This window comes from Salvelinus alpinus, chromosome 13 (assembly GCF_045679555.1).
Source record: "Salvelinus alpinus chromosome 13, SLU_Salpinus.1, whole genome shotgun sequence".
NCBI classification, from domain to species: Eukaryota; Metazoa; Chordata; class Actinopteri; order Salmoniformes; family Salmonidae; genus Salvelinus; species Salvelinus alpinus.
The window spans coordinates 12,983,216-13,002,292 of NC_092098.1; the positions used below are offsets into that span (position 1 = coordinate 12,983,216).

At 42.0% G+C, this 19,077-nt stretch overlaps 1 protein-coding gene across 2 annotated transcripts in view; it reads right to left on the bottom strand.

Moving 5' to 3' along the window:
• Window positions 1–1,465: 1,465 nt before the first annotated feature.
• LOC139537134 (gamma-aminobutyric acid receptor subunit alpha-3-like) overlaps window positions 1,466–19,077 on the bottom strand; it is a 160,878-nt gene continuing 143,266 nt past the window's right edge. Inside the window, exons 9-10 of one of the 2 annotated variants that reach the window (XM_071338083.1) lie at window positions 15,999–16,204; window positions 1,466–9,701 (exon numbers count right to left, since the gene is read on the bottom strand). In XM_071338083.1, coding sequence (XP_071194184.1) covers window positions 9,390–9,701; window positions 15,999–16,204 — 518 coding nt within the window. In that variant the 3' untranslated portion in view covers window positions 1,466–9,389. Of the gene's footprint in view, window positions 9,732–15,998; window positions 16,205–19,077 lie in introns of both variants that reach the window. The other variant, XM_071338082.1, reaches the window with a different exon arrangement.

The following is a 19,077-nucleotide window of genomic DNA, read 5'->3' on the forward strand; positions in this document are numbered from 1 at the left end:
TGAAAAATGCGCTCTTGCAACTGCTGCATAGTGCTGTTCCCAGACTATGGAATAAAACCGAGGCTTTTCTTGCTCAATCTAATTCATGCTGATAAAAAAAAATCCATAGGCCTGATGGACACATGCTCAAACTTGCACACTTTTGATAGACTTAAAGGGGCAATCTGTAGTTACTACATCCATTTTTCTACTTGTAAATTATGTATATATCCATTGATTCTTGAAGAATATAATTTATAAATGCCTCATGAGTTTAGTTCAACTGTCACAATCCATGAGAACCCAAAATATAAGCTTGTTTGTCTCCAATGTTTGTAAACATTGTAAATGTAAACAAACACTGTTTAACATGGTTAAAACAATAATTTTGATATCATAGATGGTCAGTCCTTGCATCCATAGCTCTGTCTATTAATCTGAAAGTGGTTACATTTCTCCAGGCCCATCCCTCAGCTTTTTACCAAAACAGAGGTGTTATTGTTTCATCTGTGGATTTGCCCCATGAGTGCAGCATTTATTTTTCAACTCAAATCAATGAGCCCAATCAGTCCTCCATGACAACATCATAAACAACAGAGTAGAGCTGTATAATAAATCCTTAGTTTTGGTGTTATTCTCAGATAAAATAATTTGTCTAATCTATACTTCTATATTTACAAGTCCTATTCTTGAAGATCAAGAGGTATAACATTTATTGGAATGACTGGAATTCTGATACACTTTGGTTTTTAATGTAAAGATATAATTTAATCGTATTATTATATGTAGATAGAAAGTGATGGGTTAGAAGAAGCCTACATAACCAACCCATAAAGTAAAATTGAACATCCATATATGGCCAGCTATGTAAACTCTAACATGATTTATCCTGCAGTAGATCAATTGGTAACATACATTTTTGTCTTCTTCTAATGCCTCTTAAGGGGAAAGTAATCTAAAAGTAACTGAATGTAATCAGATTACATTACTGAGTTTGGGTAATCCAAAAGTTACTTTACTGATTACAATTTTTAACAGGTAACTAGTAACTGTAATGGATTACATTTAGAAAGTAACCTACCCAACCCTGAAAGTATAACATGGGTATGACAAAACTTTTATTTTTACTGCTCTAATTACGTTGGTAACCAGTTTATAATAGCAATAAGGCGCCTCGGGGGTTTGAGTCGTGCCTAAGAACAGCCCTTAGCCGTGGTATATTGGCCATATACCACACCCCCTCGTGCTTATTGCTTAAATATAGTATGTCACAATAATTCTGTACATCACACAGTCTATGTTAGGAAATATAAATACTGTACAGGTATATGTTTTTTCCCAACTAAAACTCATGTATGAGCAGTGTGTTTCTCTTTTAATTATGAAAATTCAGACTGGGCATCATCTGGTTGAGAAGGAAGCACAAAGTTAATATTTAAATTGGTATTGAACGTGCCTTACAAAAACAGTCAGACATTGCTACTGCTTTTATGTTTAGTAGGATTTATTTGAGGTGAGTGATGGGCAGAGAGGCTTCAGAAGGTCCACACCTTTTTAAAGATGGATGCGGTCCATACACCCAAGCACACAGATCCTCAATGCTGCTCATTGTGAAGGCAGTGCACACACTGGCCTCAAAAAGAATAGGACATCGCAATAATACATATTTCATCAGTCTAGACACTCAAACACTTCTTCCCAACAGAAAACATGGAGAATCCCTCAGTTAAGGGCCCATTGTGAGGATTGCATAGACACTTCATAACCAATGCATTATGCCTATATGAAGTACATAGTCACCAATTAACACTAATGTCAACAGCTGAAAAGGAGAATGGGGTTACAGCATTCAATCGTTTATTCAATCACTTTCACAAAGACAACTGAAAAGCAAGCAGCAAATGAAAGTACTGTGTCTTTATTTAACGTAAAGAATAGCAAAACCTAGACAAAGGGAGGTTTAAAACAACATTTCTGTATTGTCATCAGCCCCACAAACAAACTTTCACAACAGAGAGAAAAATGAACACTTTCAAAGTCAGGTTTCTACAAACAAAAACATCTCTGACGGACTGACGTCATCATTACACCATAGTCTTTAAAACAGCGAGAGGTGAAATAAACCACCTCGCGGACACTCTGCCTTCAAAATGAACAATATGATCATATCACATCAGATATGCTGGGTGCTGATCATTTTTATAATTCTATATTTGATAAGTGTATCCTTTAATACCGCAGGACAGAGCACAGTGCAACAGAAGCTTCCACAGAAGCCGCAGGTTTCCACACAGGTTAAATATGCAAAGCGCACTGATTCCTGAAACTAGGCTACTGTGATGAAAGTTGTCAAATGTGTTTGGCTTTATTAACTTTGGATTCACAGAGCTCGTGCAGCATCCACAGTGCAGCATCCACAGTGCAGCATCCACAGTGCAGCATCTACAGTGCAGCATCCACAGTGCAGCATCCACAGTGCAGCATCCACAGTGCAGCACACCAATTGAAACTTAGTACACTCAGAGAACAGTGGTTATGAATAAAACTCGTATACTAAATGTATAAATATTATAAATATTTTAACGTAGCAGGCACAAGCAACCTAACCAATTTAAAGTCAAAACTATTCTAGGCTATAACCTCAAATATTCATGGGACCATTTTTCACACATTCTAATATTCTCTAATGCGGGCAGAGAGAAAAAAAGAGAGGTTATTTGGCTCTAAATATAATGGACTACACAGTCCACCTCTTTATACCATTCAATACTAAACAGGAAGTGAACCACCATAGAATGACATTGATGTTCTGTTTGTCTTGTCTGACAAACTACTGTTTGTGCACAGTTCCAAACTGTGGTATACGGCTCCTACTGCAGGATGCATGGTAGAGTCACTTGAATATCCTAAGCAATTTTCTGATACAGCAAGTGGTCTAGCTGAGCATCTCAAGTGATGCAATATTGAATAGTGTTTTGGTCCTGACATTAAATCATTTACTGAGGCGAATGGGTCAGCTGTTGCAGCATCATATGGAAAATGTCCATCATCACCGCCTCGATGCATGTTAAACGGGTCAGGGTCTGTCTATACAAAATGTAATCTCCCACACAACACGCCTGCTTCATCAAATTGTTTCTTAATCAACGCCCTTCAGACATTTTCAATGCCAAACTCAATCTCTCTGAGAGCAAAACATGAAACCATGCAATATCCTTGGGCACATGATTTTTTTACTCTTTTTTCAAAAAAGGTCATTTGGCACAGCAAATAATCGGAAAATAATGGAGACATACTGTATGGCAGAGACAAAAAATTGTTAAACGGTACATATTTAGGCAGACATCTACATTCTGGTTCTATAGCCCACCAACTGGTCAAACACTGGTTGAATCAACGTTGTTTCAATGTCATTTGTCAACGTATTGTGATGTGTGATCAACGTGAAAAATACATTGGTTTTGAAAAAAGTAATCAACCAGTACTGTTTTCATCTAATTTCAACCAGCATAGTAAACATTGAAATTAGGGCCAAACTTCAACTTAAATACATTGACTTAACCTGACTAACTGGTTGTTACATCAATCTAATTTCAACATAATCATCAGAACTATGTAGCATATAAATTGAAATTGCATTGAAAATTTCACATAGAAATGTAAAAAATATTTTTCATACTATATATTGGGTGGTTAAAATGATGTTGAGTTTCATATTTGATTAGCCAGATTTTATTTGACCTTGTATCAGTGTTGATAGCAAAATAGTATTCTTGAATCAACGTCATTGTTTCAACGTCATGCCATCAACCTAAATAATGAGGTATATTGAAATAAAATGTGAAGCCACAGCCTAACAATTCCTGCCTGAACAGTGACTCCTACTGGTACACAGGCACGTGTACAGATAGGGCTCTACCTGTGCAAAGCACATGCCCCTTTTCCCTTCCAGTCTCCAAAGTGCCCTTTTAGGTGGTGGTATGAATTTTAACCACCCAATATATAGTATAAAAAATATTTTTTACATTTCTATGTGAAATTTTCAATGCAATTTCAATGTATTGTTGTTTGTTGTACCCGCAAGTCATAGTCAAGTTCGCCACCTTCCACCCCGTCTGTTGGTTGCACCTGTTGATCTGCCCTGTACGGAGCTTGCACGCGTCCGGAAGAGCCTTTTTCCTAGTCTGCCCTGCACAGAGATTGTGCACTTGGTATCCAAACATACATGGCTTGAGAGATGTGGTCACCGGTTGAGTGTGTGTAGCTAGCTACCTAGTTGTCAACGTGAAGCTAAGTATACCATTATTCGTCCATGGTTGATTGGATCTTTGGAAGTTTAGAAGTAGTTACCATTAGCCCTTTAAATAGGATGCTAAATTCATGACATTAATAATAAACTTTTACCTTTGGATATGGTCTTGTATTTGTGTTTTTCATAATATATACTATCCAAGTAGAAGATACTGTATATCTCCTTCAAATGTTGATATTTGGTTGCGTGGACAATTCATCATCCAGTTTGTCTTCAAATTAATGACTGATATGTTGGATTCACTTCTCCATCTCAACCATACAATCTAAGTTAAAGATTAGCACTGGAATGAAATCAATCTTTAAATGTCCTTTAAATACATCTTTAAATGTCCTTTGGGCACCTCACTCCGAATTTACTTTCACATACAGCTAGTGTAAAAAAAAGTTAAAGGACTAACTTTCAACTAGTCAATGTCATTTAGGTAGTCTACACAAATGAGTATAGAAGTTGATCAAGGTCTGAATGTGTTGACATGATAGCTCAGCTGAACAGAGCACAGCTAGTTTCCAAAGCTAAGTAGCGTACACAGAGATGGGCATCTGGATGGTAGACTTGTTCCCACTGAACTGTATTACCTCTCATTCACCACTAGGAGGCACTGTTCAAACAGACCGTGGCTTCACCTTTTATTTCAATATAAAGGTAGTTCTAAATTTTGGTTAATTATGTTTATTCAAACATACCATTTTACTATTGAAACAAGGTCAAATAAAATATGTCTGATCAAATATGTAATTCAACATCATTTCAACCACTCAATATATTTAATATAGGATGAAAAATATTTTCAATGCAATTTCAATCTATACATAGTTCTGATGATTATGTTGAAATTACATTGATGTAACAACCTGCTAGTCAGACAAGTCAAAGTATTTAAGTTGAAGTTTTACCCTAATTTCAATGTTTAAATGGTTGAAATGAGATGAAAACAGTAATTTTTTCAAACCCAATGTATTTTCCATGTCACAATACGTTGGCAAATTACGTTGACAAATTACGTTGAAACAACGTTGATTCACCAAGTTTGTGCCCAGTGGATCATGACTATATTTCATCTGTGAGGTGATTCACAATGACCCCCTACGTTCTCCACTAAATAAAAAGTGTGGACACTACTGAATCATGTCTATAAGCTGCATCTGCTGTCCTTGCATTTGTATGCAGTACCTCACAGAAATGACACTCCAAGTTTCAGGTGACTGTTCCTTGGTGCTATCAAGCATTGCAACACAGATTGTGCAGGCCGTGCCCTGTCCCCTATAGGATTTCCTCGTTCCGTCGTGCTACCTTTTTGCATTGAATCGCAGTGTCAACACCACAAACAAAATTACTAGCATGCGCTAGAGCACAGCCCACGTGACAGAGGTAACTACCAAGAGGCACAAGATTGATGTTTCAATGATCCACATGTCAAAACAAACCAAATGACTTGGGTGGATTTTTCTTGGGCAGATTTTTTCCCTAAACTTTTTTTTGTCCACATACAATGTCCTTGAAATCCCAACTGTTATTTGTTATTTGACAAGCGGCGAGTAGACAATATACAGAAATGTCTCTCCAACACCCAGGGTCCTGTCATTGAGAGCCAGGGGAGAGACACTTCAACATGGGATTGCAACGACTAGCATGGCCAGTAAAGAGAGCTACTTCCAGTGTCCATAGTAATCTGGGAGCTCTCTTTGTGGAGGTCTCCACTCCCTCAGGGCAGTTAGAACGGAGAACAGAGTACAGTGTGTAGAGCAGCATCACTTGTAGACAAGGCATTTGCTCATTCAGTTAGGTATGAAAAGGGCATGCAAGGTATTCATCTTGCTAAGAAGCCACGATGTCAGACGCCAAGCACCACCAATGTTAGCCCAAAGCGCTCAGCCAATCAAGTTGCAGCAATCTGTTGTTTACCCTTGGTCTGATCGCAGGAAGTAACATGGTGTTGGAAAATGGGGTTTCATAAAGTATGCACATTTCTCCATGTTTTTTTCCGCCTTCTTGTCATTAAATCAAGTTTGCAGCCTGAATGGAGAATGTTTTATGTACGAACCGGTCCACGAGGGATACGAGTGTATAGCCGGCTGCATACATTCCCTTTGGACGTTAAGATAAAACGACTCAATATTGCCATCTGCCGGACTTTTGGCTACACCAACTCCCATAGCATTGATGCTGTTTTAGAGCTGAGACTGCAATACTGATCAATATGAAACCTGACTTAATTATATTTCACAAACGCTCTATTACAGTTGGATTCACAATATCTACAAAATTCACAAATTACTATTTTGTGTTATAATTAAAGTATTTGCCCTTAGTTTAAATATTGTATTCATGTGTCTATTTGTTTCTCTACTGCTTTCTACCCAGGATACTGTACAGGCTATATCATATATAACATGTATATAATGTCTTATATTGCATGTGTTAATTAGCATAAATATATTTACTATGTATGTATTCATATATAAATATATTCCATATCTGATTTTATGATGATAAGAGTCTTTCCTGTAGCTATCAACCCCTGGCCCTGCTAGAAGGACAACCCCCAGCTCCAACAGAGATGGAATACTACACAGTATCTTAGTTAGCAACTGAAACACTGATACTAAAGCCTTACAGTTCAATATGACAAACAGCATTACTGGAGGTTGCAGACTTCCACATGTACAGATTGTCATGCATATGTTTGATACATTGTACATGGTTTGTGTTTTTAACACCTTCAGAGAAGTCACAATAAAATAGTTCCCATTCTATCCATTTGAAAGGCGTTTCTCCTTTGAACGTAGTCTTGGTTTGAGAGATGGTTGAGAACATATTTTGGGTTCTGGAAAAGTCATCTGCTTAACAATCACAGAAGTCCCTGGAAACCCAATGCCATTACTTTCACAGCAGCTATTATTATCGCCATGTACAGGCTGTATGGTTTGAGCACAACATATTTTACCTTAACACTTTACTTCTGAGTATTTTGTCATTTGTTTTACACTGGGCTGAACTACACTCCAATGTATTTTGTAACAAGCTACTTTTGAGAGCTGTAATATGTATTTTCTAAATACAAAATAATTTTCTATACTATTTTTTATAGCGGTTCACAATGTTGTAGCCCCCTCTCCCCCTGAATTGGTATCAGAAGTCTGATGGCACTATGGTGTGATAAGTGCATCTGCTAAATGAACTAAATATAATTGTAAATGTAAAAATGGACAATTGCAAAGCATGCTGAGTATTACTATAATGAGCTCCGCCCGACACAAGGATAATAATAATACCCAGTGTGCTTTGCAGTTCTGTTTGGCATGTTCATTTTCATAAATACATCTACATTTTGGTCATTTAGCAGACGCTCTTATCCAGAGTGACTTACAGTCAGTGCATTCAAGGTAGACAAACAACAACATATTACAGTCATAGCAAGTAAAATGTTTCTGTAACCGTTGCTGAGAATGTTATTGCTCTTCGGGCCAGCTACTTGCAGATATATTTCTGTATTTTAAAATACAAAATACATGTATTTTAATTAAATACATAAAAAAATCGAAGTATTTTGTAGTTTATTTTGATACATTGATCTTTATGGTATTTTGAAAATGTATTATGCAATTGTATTTTAATTGTATTTTTGCCCATCCCTGTACACACAAATAAAACCAAATATATAGAATGGGAATGACAACATGGAAACGAGCATCTTAAAAAATAAGTTGTCTTTTTCTAAATGGGGCCTCAAACTTGTATGATAATCCCATGGAGAAAAGAAACAACACGGACAGGCACAAGGGTCAAAGCTTTCATCAGAAAACATCCATTAACTGAAAAGTCAAGAATATTTACTGTAGATTGAACATGGTTGAATAAATTAACCGATGAATGCCTTACTATACAAATGAACTGTTATCTATACTAGACTTCAGTCTGAGGTAATGATGTCCGAATACTATGACAGAGGCTGACCACTGTAAGCCAATACATGAGAATGTACATCGAGAATATTTTATAATGCTGCATCAGTCACATTATGATTACGTTTCATCCATGCTTTAGAGATTTTACCCTCGCTGACCATGTCCACCGGTGACCATGGGCTGTACGTGGAGGGAGAGAAGGGGGAGCTTCCGCACACAGGCCCAAACCATATGGACACCAGTGTGCTTGTGTATATATGTGTGTGTGTGTGTGTGTGTGTGTGTGTGTGTGTGTGTGTGTGTGTGTGTGTGTGTGTGTGTGTGTGTGTGTGTGTGTGTGTGTGTGTGTGTGTGTGTGTGTGTGTGTGTGTGTGTGTGTGTGTGTGTGTGTGTGTGTGTGTGTGTGTGTTTGCATGTGCCAAAAGCTTTATCTTAAAGATGTGGGTATTCAAAAAGGCACACTGCTTCTTTCTCTTTGAGCATACTCAGCCTGTTAAAACAATAAACGTCACTGGACTGGAAAATGCACAGGCAGGCCCATAGGACACAAAAGCAATTCCAGATGATATTGGGTTGGGTCTGTTGAGATTCAGCGCTAGCAGAAGGGCAGACACTGAGGATTATTAATGATGTTCCTATGGAACTCTACAGGCTGCCCCTGGCTATAAGAGCCCACCATAGCGACAATAAGCCAATGGCTCTCTTTGCTGCATTCTGACGCAATTCAGAGTGAATGGTGTGAGTGTGTGTGTGTGTGTGTGTGTGTGTGTGTGTGTGTGTGTGTGTGTGTGTGTGTGTGTGTGTGTGTGTGTGTGTGTGTGTGTGTGTGTGTGCGTGTGCGTGTGTGTGTGTGCGTGTGCGTGTGTGTGTGTGTGTGATGCACCAGGACCTGATCCTCTGTAATGAGCTAACATGAAGGATTCAAACACATGCTCCCCCTTATCATGTCAGAGTGAAAAGAAAGCATGTCCAAAACACCATCCGGCTATTCTATCAAAGAAACATATCATCAGGAAACAACAAATGAGCATTTATAGTTTGACTATGTACATACAAATCTAAGAGAATGTTTGTCTTCGACCTATTGAGACTTGCAAATATCAAAATGAAGTCCAAAACAATGATACAATAACATGTCGTGGATCTCTTGGCCTCCTGCCACCTCAGCCTAATAGTTTGTCGGGGTGACTCTAATTGTGGGTGGTGGACCTGGGGGAGGGGATGGCGCGCGGCTTGCTGTTGATGTATGTGGCCCAATAGACCAGGTTGAAGATGAAGAACAGTACAGGGAAGATGATGCGTGAGACCTTGTCCACTCTGCTGACGCGGTTGTAGGACTTTATGGCTTCCACGTATGAGTCGTCCATTTTAGGGACCTTGTGGCTGTGGTGGTGGTGGTGGTGTGTAGCTCTGGTGGCACTCCTTGAGACGGTGGTTAAACCTGGGTCCTTTACCACGTTGATGGTGTAGGTAGTTCCGACAATGTTGAATGTGTTATTGGCCTTTTTGGAAAGGGAGGCAGATTCTCTTCTCTGTAAAGAGAAGAGAAACTGAGAGAATCAGGGCTGGATCATCAAACCTAACAAAGGCCTTGTTTTCAAAATGACAACATTACCTGGGACTGTTTTGACTGGGGGTGCAATGATGCTCAAGATGCATGATGGGAACATAATAACATCCATATTTTGCACCATTGGGAGCTAAGCTGAAAGAACTCAAGGCCCTAGTGTAGGGATCGGGGCTGTAGCCCTACCAGCCGAGACAAAAGGCCAGGGTCATAGAACATTACACATCTACGCTCCAATAAGTGGCAAATCACATGAGCCTCCCAGACAAAATATGCATACATCACAGTGAGAATAGGAACGCCCCAGGGCATGGCATACACAGGTCAGAGGTTTATGGGCAATATTATGGTTTAATTTCAGAGAGGCTTGTTATTTTCTGAACCATTGAAAGAAATGGGGCAGAGCAGAGTAGTGGGCAGGGTTTGTCTAGGCTGATGGCACTGGAGAATTAGTGGTAGGGTAAGAGCAGAGCAGGATGAATCAATGCACCTGTAAACAGACCTGACAAACTACCCTCCGAGGACTGGGGCTGTACTGTATATAGGCCATAGATTAGGAATGAAGCCAAGGGGATATAAAACAGATGGGCTGGGAAATACACCTATGTCAGAAATACACCTACAGCTGAGACATTCATATGCTGTATTACATTAGTATGGCCAGGCTTGCATCAACAAGGTGTTGATTCATGTATTAATAGGGCAAATGGGATATAACAACCAGGGTTCTATGATGTATTTTTGTCTTAAACCACAACATCAAGGAGAACTGGCCAATCCAATTGGATAAGCAGGCCAGTCAGGGGGGCTAACACATGGGTTAATGGTTTGCATTTCACCTCAGATGTACAAGGTGAATGGAGGCTACAGAATGCACAGAGGACATGAACAATAGCGCTCCATCCGTTCCAAAACAGCAACAAACTACCAGAGGGGCTTCAAACCAGAATAAAGTAGCAGTGATGATGTTCAACAGAGAAAAAAATAGTATGTTGTCTGTCTGACTGTCTGTGATCCTGCCTGGGCTGGGCCAGGGCTTTATTTGCCGGGCTGGGCCAGGACTCTGTTTGCCGGGCTGGGCCAGGGCTCTGTTTGCCGGTGCTGGGCCAGGGCTCTGTTTTCCAAAGCTGGGCCAGGGCTCTGTTTGCCAGTGCTGGGCCAGGGCTCTGTTTGCCCGGGCTGGGCCAGGGCTCTGTTTCCCCGGGCTGGGCCAGGGCTCTGTTTGCCCGGGCTGGGCCAGGGCTCTGTTTTCCCGGGCTGGGCCAGGGCTCTGTTTGCCAGGGCTGGGCATGCACTCTGGCTCTATCTCATGCCAATATCAGTGGAGAGGGAGTCTTTTAGTGGTGACGACTGCTGCCCCCTGGACGCCCTGAGGCTTTCACAGGGTATTGATTCCTCCTGATCCAACAACACCCCGGGCCCCTTATATCACAGCTTAGATCAGCATGAGTAAGGGATAACTATTAACAAGCGTCTCATGACCTTTACCACAGCTACCTGAGCTTATTTATCCCCGGCATCAGGTCTGCTCTCAGCCTACCACGCTGACATACAAGGCCCTGCTAGTACACACCCGCCAATCAGCTTAGTGGCGAGGGACTCCATAATATCATTTTGAGTTACGTAGTCTGAGATACAGGCAGAGGCAACCATAGTATGGGGCTTTGTTTAGAAAGTAATGTTCTTCAAAACATTGTGTGCCACTATACACAAGAGTACACCAAAATAGCTTGAGGGCAGACAAACTTTGTGTGATTATATTAATGCTTTCGGCTAGCTTGGGGCGTGAAGACTCCTCAGTGTGTTTGTGTGTGTGTGTATATGAGTGCCCCTTGGCCCTGAATGGGGAGTGTTGGGAGACATTGCCTGTGCATTTGTATGAGTATGTGAGGGTGTTTGTGTATAAGGCTGAACGTGTCTTGATGTGAGGGCCTCTGCAGAGTCGGTTGGGTCTTACAGTGTCTCTCTGGGTCTGTGTTCGGAGGGTAGGTGCCTTATGGGTTATGGCTAAGAGTACCAATACATGTCTCTGTGCTCTGTGTGTGTACTGTACGTGTCTGTACGTGCAGCCTTTGTGCTTGGATGTGACAGCACATCTTGGGGCTATAAGTGTTAGAGTTAGAGTAGACGTGTGTGCACGGACATGGCTTGGGGAAAAAGTGTCTATCTGTGTGTGTCCGTGTTTGCATGTGTGTGTTTGAGAGTACAGTATACCGTAGGTGTATGTATATGTGTGTGTATTTGTGTGTGTCTGTGCAGGTGGCCTGGCTTGCTGGGAACGATGACAGCTGTAGAGGTGGCTGGTCCCCACATAGACCTGACTGCAGCACAGCCTCATTACTGCAGTGTGTGTTACAGACTGTCTGTCAGCCAGCATGAATTAAACATGCCTTCAAATCCCTAATCAAGGTCAGCTTTGCTTCTTCCCTGCACTAATGCCCTAAAATGTTATCATGTTATGGAAATCCAACCCAATATATGTTTTGTAATTCAATCAGTTCTTATCAGTCAATAATCACAGAAAGCTGACTAACTTGTCTGTGCCTGTACCCCTGACTATCACGCCCTGGGTCTCCAGTGGCGAGAAGAGAGGAGAGAGAAACCTCATTAGTTTGCATGAATGGTGCTGCTGCTACTGTCGACCAGGCCCACATGGCTGGCATGTCTAACAGGACACATCGGACTAAAAAGGGCAACATTGAGAGTCAGAGGAGCTCCACAGCCACTGAGGTAAATTACCTAACATCGACCCTCCTCTGGCTCCTCACTCCCAGCATCAACTGAGACACAGCCTCTCACAGCCTCTCAGAGGCTCTCCTCAGGGCCCCATGCCAATAGGGTCACCATCTGGCCCCATCAGGAGAAGGCTGCAGCCACAGCCTCTGATGAACAAGAGTGCTACTCCCAACAGGACACTCAGCTAAGAGTCCTTCCCCTCTCTCCGAGGAACAGCCTTTTGATTACACTCACTTCATACACACATCTTCCCCTGTGAAGCTCTTAAACGAGGATAAAGAATACAGAGTTTCATCCAGCAGCTCTCCTGAAGCTTTTATCAGTGAGGGACTGTGATGGGTGTGCTATCGCTCCCCGAGTGACCCCTACCCTCACGTATCCATCACCACAAACTGCCTGCTCAGCACAGCCCAGAGAACACAGGACAGGGATCCAGCTGCTGCTGCCTTTAAGACAAAGCAACAAAGACAAATCTTCCTCCACTTACTGCATTGTAATTCACATAACCATCTGTCCCTCAGTGACTACAGAAAGGTTTCATGTCAGCAATACGCCATGGTGTCAATCATCCAGTCAACTTACAAAGAACTTAAGAGTGTTTAACTGATGGTTGTGAGTCCTTCATACTCAGCATATTCTAAAATGGATTTGTGACACTGTAAACATCTGTTGCAGTGACTGAAAGCCTGAGATATTTCTACAAATATTGACTTGGGTTGACAGAAGCACATTAAATAGTAGACTTTAGACTTGTAAATCGAGTCTCAGATATTCCACTTTAAAACTTCCCAGGAGTTCACCACTTACTTTTAAAGGGATATTTCGGGATTTTGGCAAGAGTCAGATGAACAAATGGATACCATTTTCATGTTTCTGCATCCAGTATGAACGAAGTTAGAGGTAGTTTCAGGAGCCAATACTATCTAGAATTAGCGCAATGACAGGAAGTCTATGGTATCTACTAGCATGCTAGCAGTTACCAGAGTTCCAGTCATTGCACTAACGCCAGTTAGCAATTGGGCTACGCTAGTTCTCAACTTCCTTGAAACTGCGCACAGAGACAAAAAAATCGGGAAGTAGATAAAGGGCTTTATTGCCAAAATCCTGAAATATCCCTTTAATATCCTCACAGCTGTTCACATGAAACACATCCCCTGATTGCACCCAAACTTTCCTAACTTTTCTAGCATCAAAATGCCTACTAGCATTTTTGCGCACCCTGAGTGTCAAAATCACAATGTTTAATGAGATCCTCATATAACCCCATGCCTTAATTATCACTATCTTGCACTGTCTCGCACTGTCTCTCTCAGTGTGTCTGTGTGTGAGGTACACTGGGGTTTATGTGCTGTACGTGTCTCTGTGTATGAGATACAGTGTGTCTATGTATAATACACACTGTTTTAATTTGTACAGTGCATTCAGAAAGAATTCAGACCCCTTGACTTTTTCAACATTTTGTTACCTTACAGCCTTATTCTAAAATGGATTAAATTGTTTTTTCTTCTTCTCATCAATCCACACACAATACCCCATAATGACAAAGCAAAAACAGTTTTTGTTTGCAAATATATAAAAAAAATTCTAAGTATTCAGACCCTTTACTCAGTACTTTGTTGAAGCACCTTTGGCAGTGATTACAGCCTCGAGTCTTCTTGGGTATGACGCTACTTGCATTTGGGGAGTTTCTCTCATGTCAGGTGGGATGGGGAGCGTCGCTGCACAGCTATTTTCAGGTCTCTCCAGAGATGTTCGATCGGGTTCAAGTCCGGGCTCTGGCTGGGCCACTCAAGGAATTTCAGAGACTTGTCCCAAAGCCCCTCCTGCATTGTCTTGGCTGTGTGCTTAGGGTTGTTGTCCTGTTGGAAGGTGAACCTTCGCCCCAGTCTGAGGTACTGTGTGCTCTGGAGCAGGTTTTCATCAAGGATCTCTCTGTACTTTGCTCCGTTCATATTTTCCTCGATCCTGACTAGTCTCCCAGTCCATGTTGCTGAAAAACATCCCCACAGCATGATGCTGCCACCACCATGCTTCACTGTAGTGATGGTGTAAGGTTTCCTCCAGACGTGATGCTTGGCATTCAGGCCAAAGAGTTCAATCTTGGTTTCATCAGACCAGAGAATCTTGTTTCTCATGGTCTGAGAGTCCTTTAGGTCTGAGAGTCCTTTGCCTTTTGGCAAACTCCAAGCAGGCTGTCGTGTGCCTTTTACTGAGGAGTGGCTTCCTTCTGGCCACTCTACCATAAAGGCCTGATTAGTGGAGTGCTGCAAGGATGGTTTTCCTTCTGGAAGGTTCTCCCATCTCCACAGAGGACCTCTGTCAAAGTGACCAATGGGTTCACCTCCCTGACCAAGGCCCTTCTCCCCCGATTGCTCAGAGTCTTGGTGGTTCCAAACTTCTTCCTTTTAAGAATGATGGAGGCCACTGTGTTCTTAGGGACCTTCAATGCTGCAGACATTTTTTGGGACCATTCCCTAGATCTGTGCATCGACACAATCCTGATTCTGAGCTCTACGAACAATTCCTTCCACCTCATGGATTGGTTTTTGCTCTAACATGCACTGTCAACTGTGGGACCTTATATAGACATGTGTGTGCCTTTACAAATCATGTCCAATCAATTGAATTTACCACAGGTGGACTCCAATCGAGTTGTAGAAACATCTCAAGCATGATCAATGGAAACAGGATGCACCTGAGCAACATTTTGCGTTTCATAGCAAAAGGTCTGAATACTTAAGTAAATAGTTTTTCTGTGCAAACATTTCTAAAAACTTGTTTTCACTGTGTCAATATGGGGTATTGTCCATTTTACAATAAGGCTGTAACGTAACAAAATGTTGAAAAAGTGAAGGGGTCTGAATACTTTCCGAATGCACTGTATGTGTGTGATATACAATGTTTTTTCTGTGCTCAGGATACCTGCTCTGGGAGTTGTCCACCCCCACCCCTACTGCACACTCTGTCGTGTCCAGGAACAGAGATCCTCCTCTGTGGGGTTGTTAATGAATAAATAAAGTGTCTCTTTACAGATTACCCAGGGCTGCCTTCGCCAGGAGGCTGGGATAGGATCTTCTGTCAGTGTTTCTCCTCATTCCCACTACAATACAATATGAGAGCTCTGACCAGCTTCCCTCGCCGCATCTCTGAGCAATTAGCTCTGAATACGCTCATTTTTCAGGAGGTTATCAGTAGAGGATAGATAGAGAGCATATAATCTAGAATGAGCAAAACGCCACTCCACTCTAGAGAGGGAGAGAGTGAGAGAGAGAGCAACCCGAGGAGTGAGCCAAGGAGGAGACAAATACACTATCTAGCAGATTAATGAGGATGGAGACAGTTGTGATTAGCTACTTCTCCACAACAACAGCAAAGCACACAAAGAGGGAGCAGGGCTTTTACGGGATGTGTGAGCAGTTACATTATCCTGTTTTAACCTTTGAAGTACTGAAACTACCTCCATGTACTGTAGGTATACCATAGCTACAGAACTCACCCTCATCTCCTGGGCCTCCTTCTTGCCGTCCCATGCCCAGCTGCGCTTGGTGAAGTAGTTTACTGTGGCAAACTCTATCAGGGCGGAGAAGACAAAGGCATAGCATACTGCCATGAACCAGTCCATAGCTGTGGCATAGGCCACCTTGGGCAGGGAGTTCCTGGCACTGATACTCAGGGTTGTCATGGTCAGAACTGTTGTGACCCCTGGGGACAAAAATAAGAGCAGCAAAGGGAAAGAGAGAGTGAACACACACACGTACAGTACACACATACCCAATTGGGCTGAACAACAGTAAACATAACTGTGTGTCATGGAAAGAAAAAGCATCATCCTTGAACATTCAGTACATGGTGTCACAGGGTGTCCTGACATACGTCAGAAAGTATTCATACCCCTTGACTTATTCCACATTTTGTTGTGGAACACAAAACCCCATAACCACAAAGTTATTATGGAATGTTGCACATTTATTGAATATTAAATACAGAAATATCTAATTGACATTCGCTACATGACCAAAAGTATGTGGACACCTGCTCGTCGATCATCTCATTCCAAAATCATGGGCATTAATATGGAGTTGGTCCCCCCTTTGCTGCTATAACAGCCCCCACTCTTCTGGGAAAGCTTTCCACTAGACGTTGGAACTTTGCTGTGTGGACATTCTTCCATTCTGCCACAAGAGCATTAGTGAGGTCGGGTACTGATGTTTGGCGATTAGGCCTGGCTCACAGTCGGCGTTCCAATTAATCCCAAAGGTGTTCGATGGGGTTGAGGTCAGGGCTCTGTGCAGGTCAGTCAAGTTCTTCCACACCGATCTCGACAAACCATTTCTGTATGGACCTCGCTTTGTGCACGGGGGCATTGTCATGCTGAAACAGGAAAAGGCCTTCCCCAAACTGTTGCCACAAAGTTGGCAGCACAGAATCATCTAGAACGTCATTGTATGCTGTAGTGTTAAGATTTCCCTTCACTGGAACTAAGGGGCCAAGCCCGAACCTTGAAAAACAACCCCAGACCATTATTCCTCCTCCACCAAACTTTTACAGTTGGCAATATGCATTCGGGCAGGTAGCGTTCTCCTGACATCTGCCAAATCCATATTTGTCCGTCGGACTGCCAGATGGTGAAGCGTGATTCATCACTCCAGAGAACGCGTTTCCACTGCTCCAGAGTCCAATGACGGCTAGCTTTACACCGCTCCAGCCGAAGCTTGGCATTGCGCATGGTGATCTTAGTCTTGTGTGCGGCTGCTCAGCCATGGAAACCCATTCCAGATGAACAGTTCTTGTGCTGATGTTGCTTCCAGAGGCAGTTTGGAACTTGGTAGTGGTTCTGTGAGCTTCCATTCTGTGAGCTTGTGTGGGCTACCACTTCACGGCTGAGCCGCTGTTGCTCCTAGACATTTCCACTTAACAATAACAAAACAAACTGACTTGTTGGAAAGGTGGCATCCTATGACGCTGCCACATTGAAAGTCACTGAGCTCTTCAGTAAGGCCATTCTACTGCCAATGTTTTTCTATGGAGATTGCATGTCTGTGTGCTCGATTTTATACACTTGTCAGCAACGGGTGTGGCTGAAATAGCTGAATCCACTAATTTGAAGGGGTGTCCACATACTTTTGAATATATAGTGTATATTTAAAAGCCAGGGCAATTCATGGGGGAGTGAGGAAAGATGGTTTTGGGAGAGTGGCTTGTACGCCTCTCCAGGTCTCGCACCCACTGTGAAATTTGGTGGAGGATCGGTGATGACACCCCCCACGGTGCTTCAGCGAGGCTGGAATCGGGCAGATTTGTCTTTGTGAAGGACGCATGAATCAAGCCACGTACAAGGTTGTCCTGGAAGAAAACTTGCTTCCTTCTGTTCTGACAATGTTCCCCAACTCTGACGATTGGTTTTTCCAGCAGGACAATGCTCCATGCCACACAGCCAGGTCAATCAAGGTGTGGATGGAGGACCACCAGATCAAGACCCTGTCAGGGCCAGCCCAATCTCAGGACCTGAACCCCATTGAAAACCTCTGGAATGTGATCAAGAGGAAGATGGATGGTCACAAGCCATCAAACAAAGACGAGCTGCTTGAATTTTTGCGCCAGGAGTGGCATAAAGTCACCCAACATCAATGTGAAAGACTGGTGGAGAGCATGCCAAGACGCATGAAAGCTATGATTGAAAATCAGGGTTATTCTACCAAATATTGATTTCTGAATTCTTAATAGTTAAAACATTTGTATTGTGTTGTTTAAAAATGTTAAAAATGAATATGAACTTATTTTCTTTGCATTATTCGAGGTCTGACAACACTGTATCTTTTTTGTTATTTTGACCAGTTGTCATTTTCTGCAAATAAATGCTCTAAATGACAATGTTTTAATTGGAATTTGGGAGAAATGTTGTCAGTAGTTTATAGAATAAAACAAAAATGTTAATTTTACCCAAACACATACCTATAAATAGTAAAACAAGACAAACTGATTATTTTGCAGTGGTCTCTCAATTTTTTCCAGAGCTGTATATATGTATTTTTACATTTTTATAAAAGTACAGACACAGAGTTTCAAACTGGTATATCATACACTGCAGTTTGGGGGGAAGTTATGATGCTTTGAAAGTTGATAAACGTGTTTTCCCACTTAGGAGACAAGTAGGATTGTCCTCCAGGAAGTAGTCATGAACTTTCTCCCACTGAGCTTTGTCAATAACACCAGCTAAATTCAGGGCTGTAGCAACATTTTTACAGTTCTCCATAGGTATATCCCTCAAAAAATAATAAAAACCTGATTGTAAAAATGTTTTTATTCCGAATTCAGATAGCAGAGTTAGTGTTTCAGATGCAGCTACAATCTAACCTCTCCAACCCTAGCTCCAGAGCTGCCTAACATCTGTCCATGCCCTCTACTATACCGGCTCCCTAAGTCTCACAGAGCCGCGGATTGGAGTCGCCCCACAGGAGAGCTCCGCTGAGCTTGTCTGATGATACACAATAATCCCTGTATTGATACAGTGCAGGCGGCTAGGCAGTCCCCTGCCATCTGTCTGCAGAACTTGGAACAACTACTTCATAGGGGGA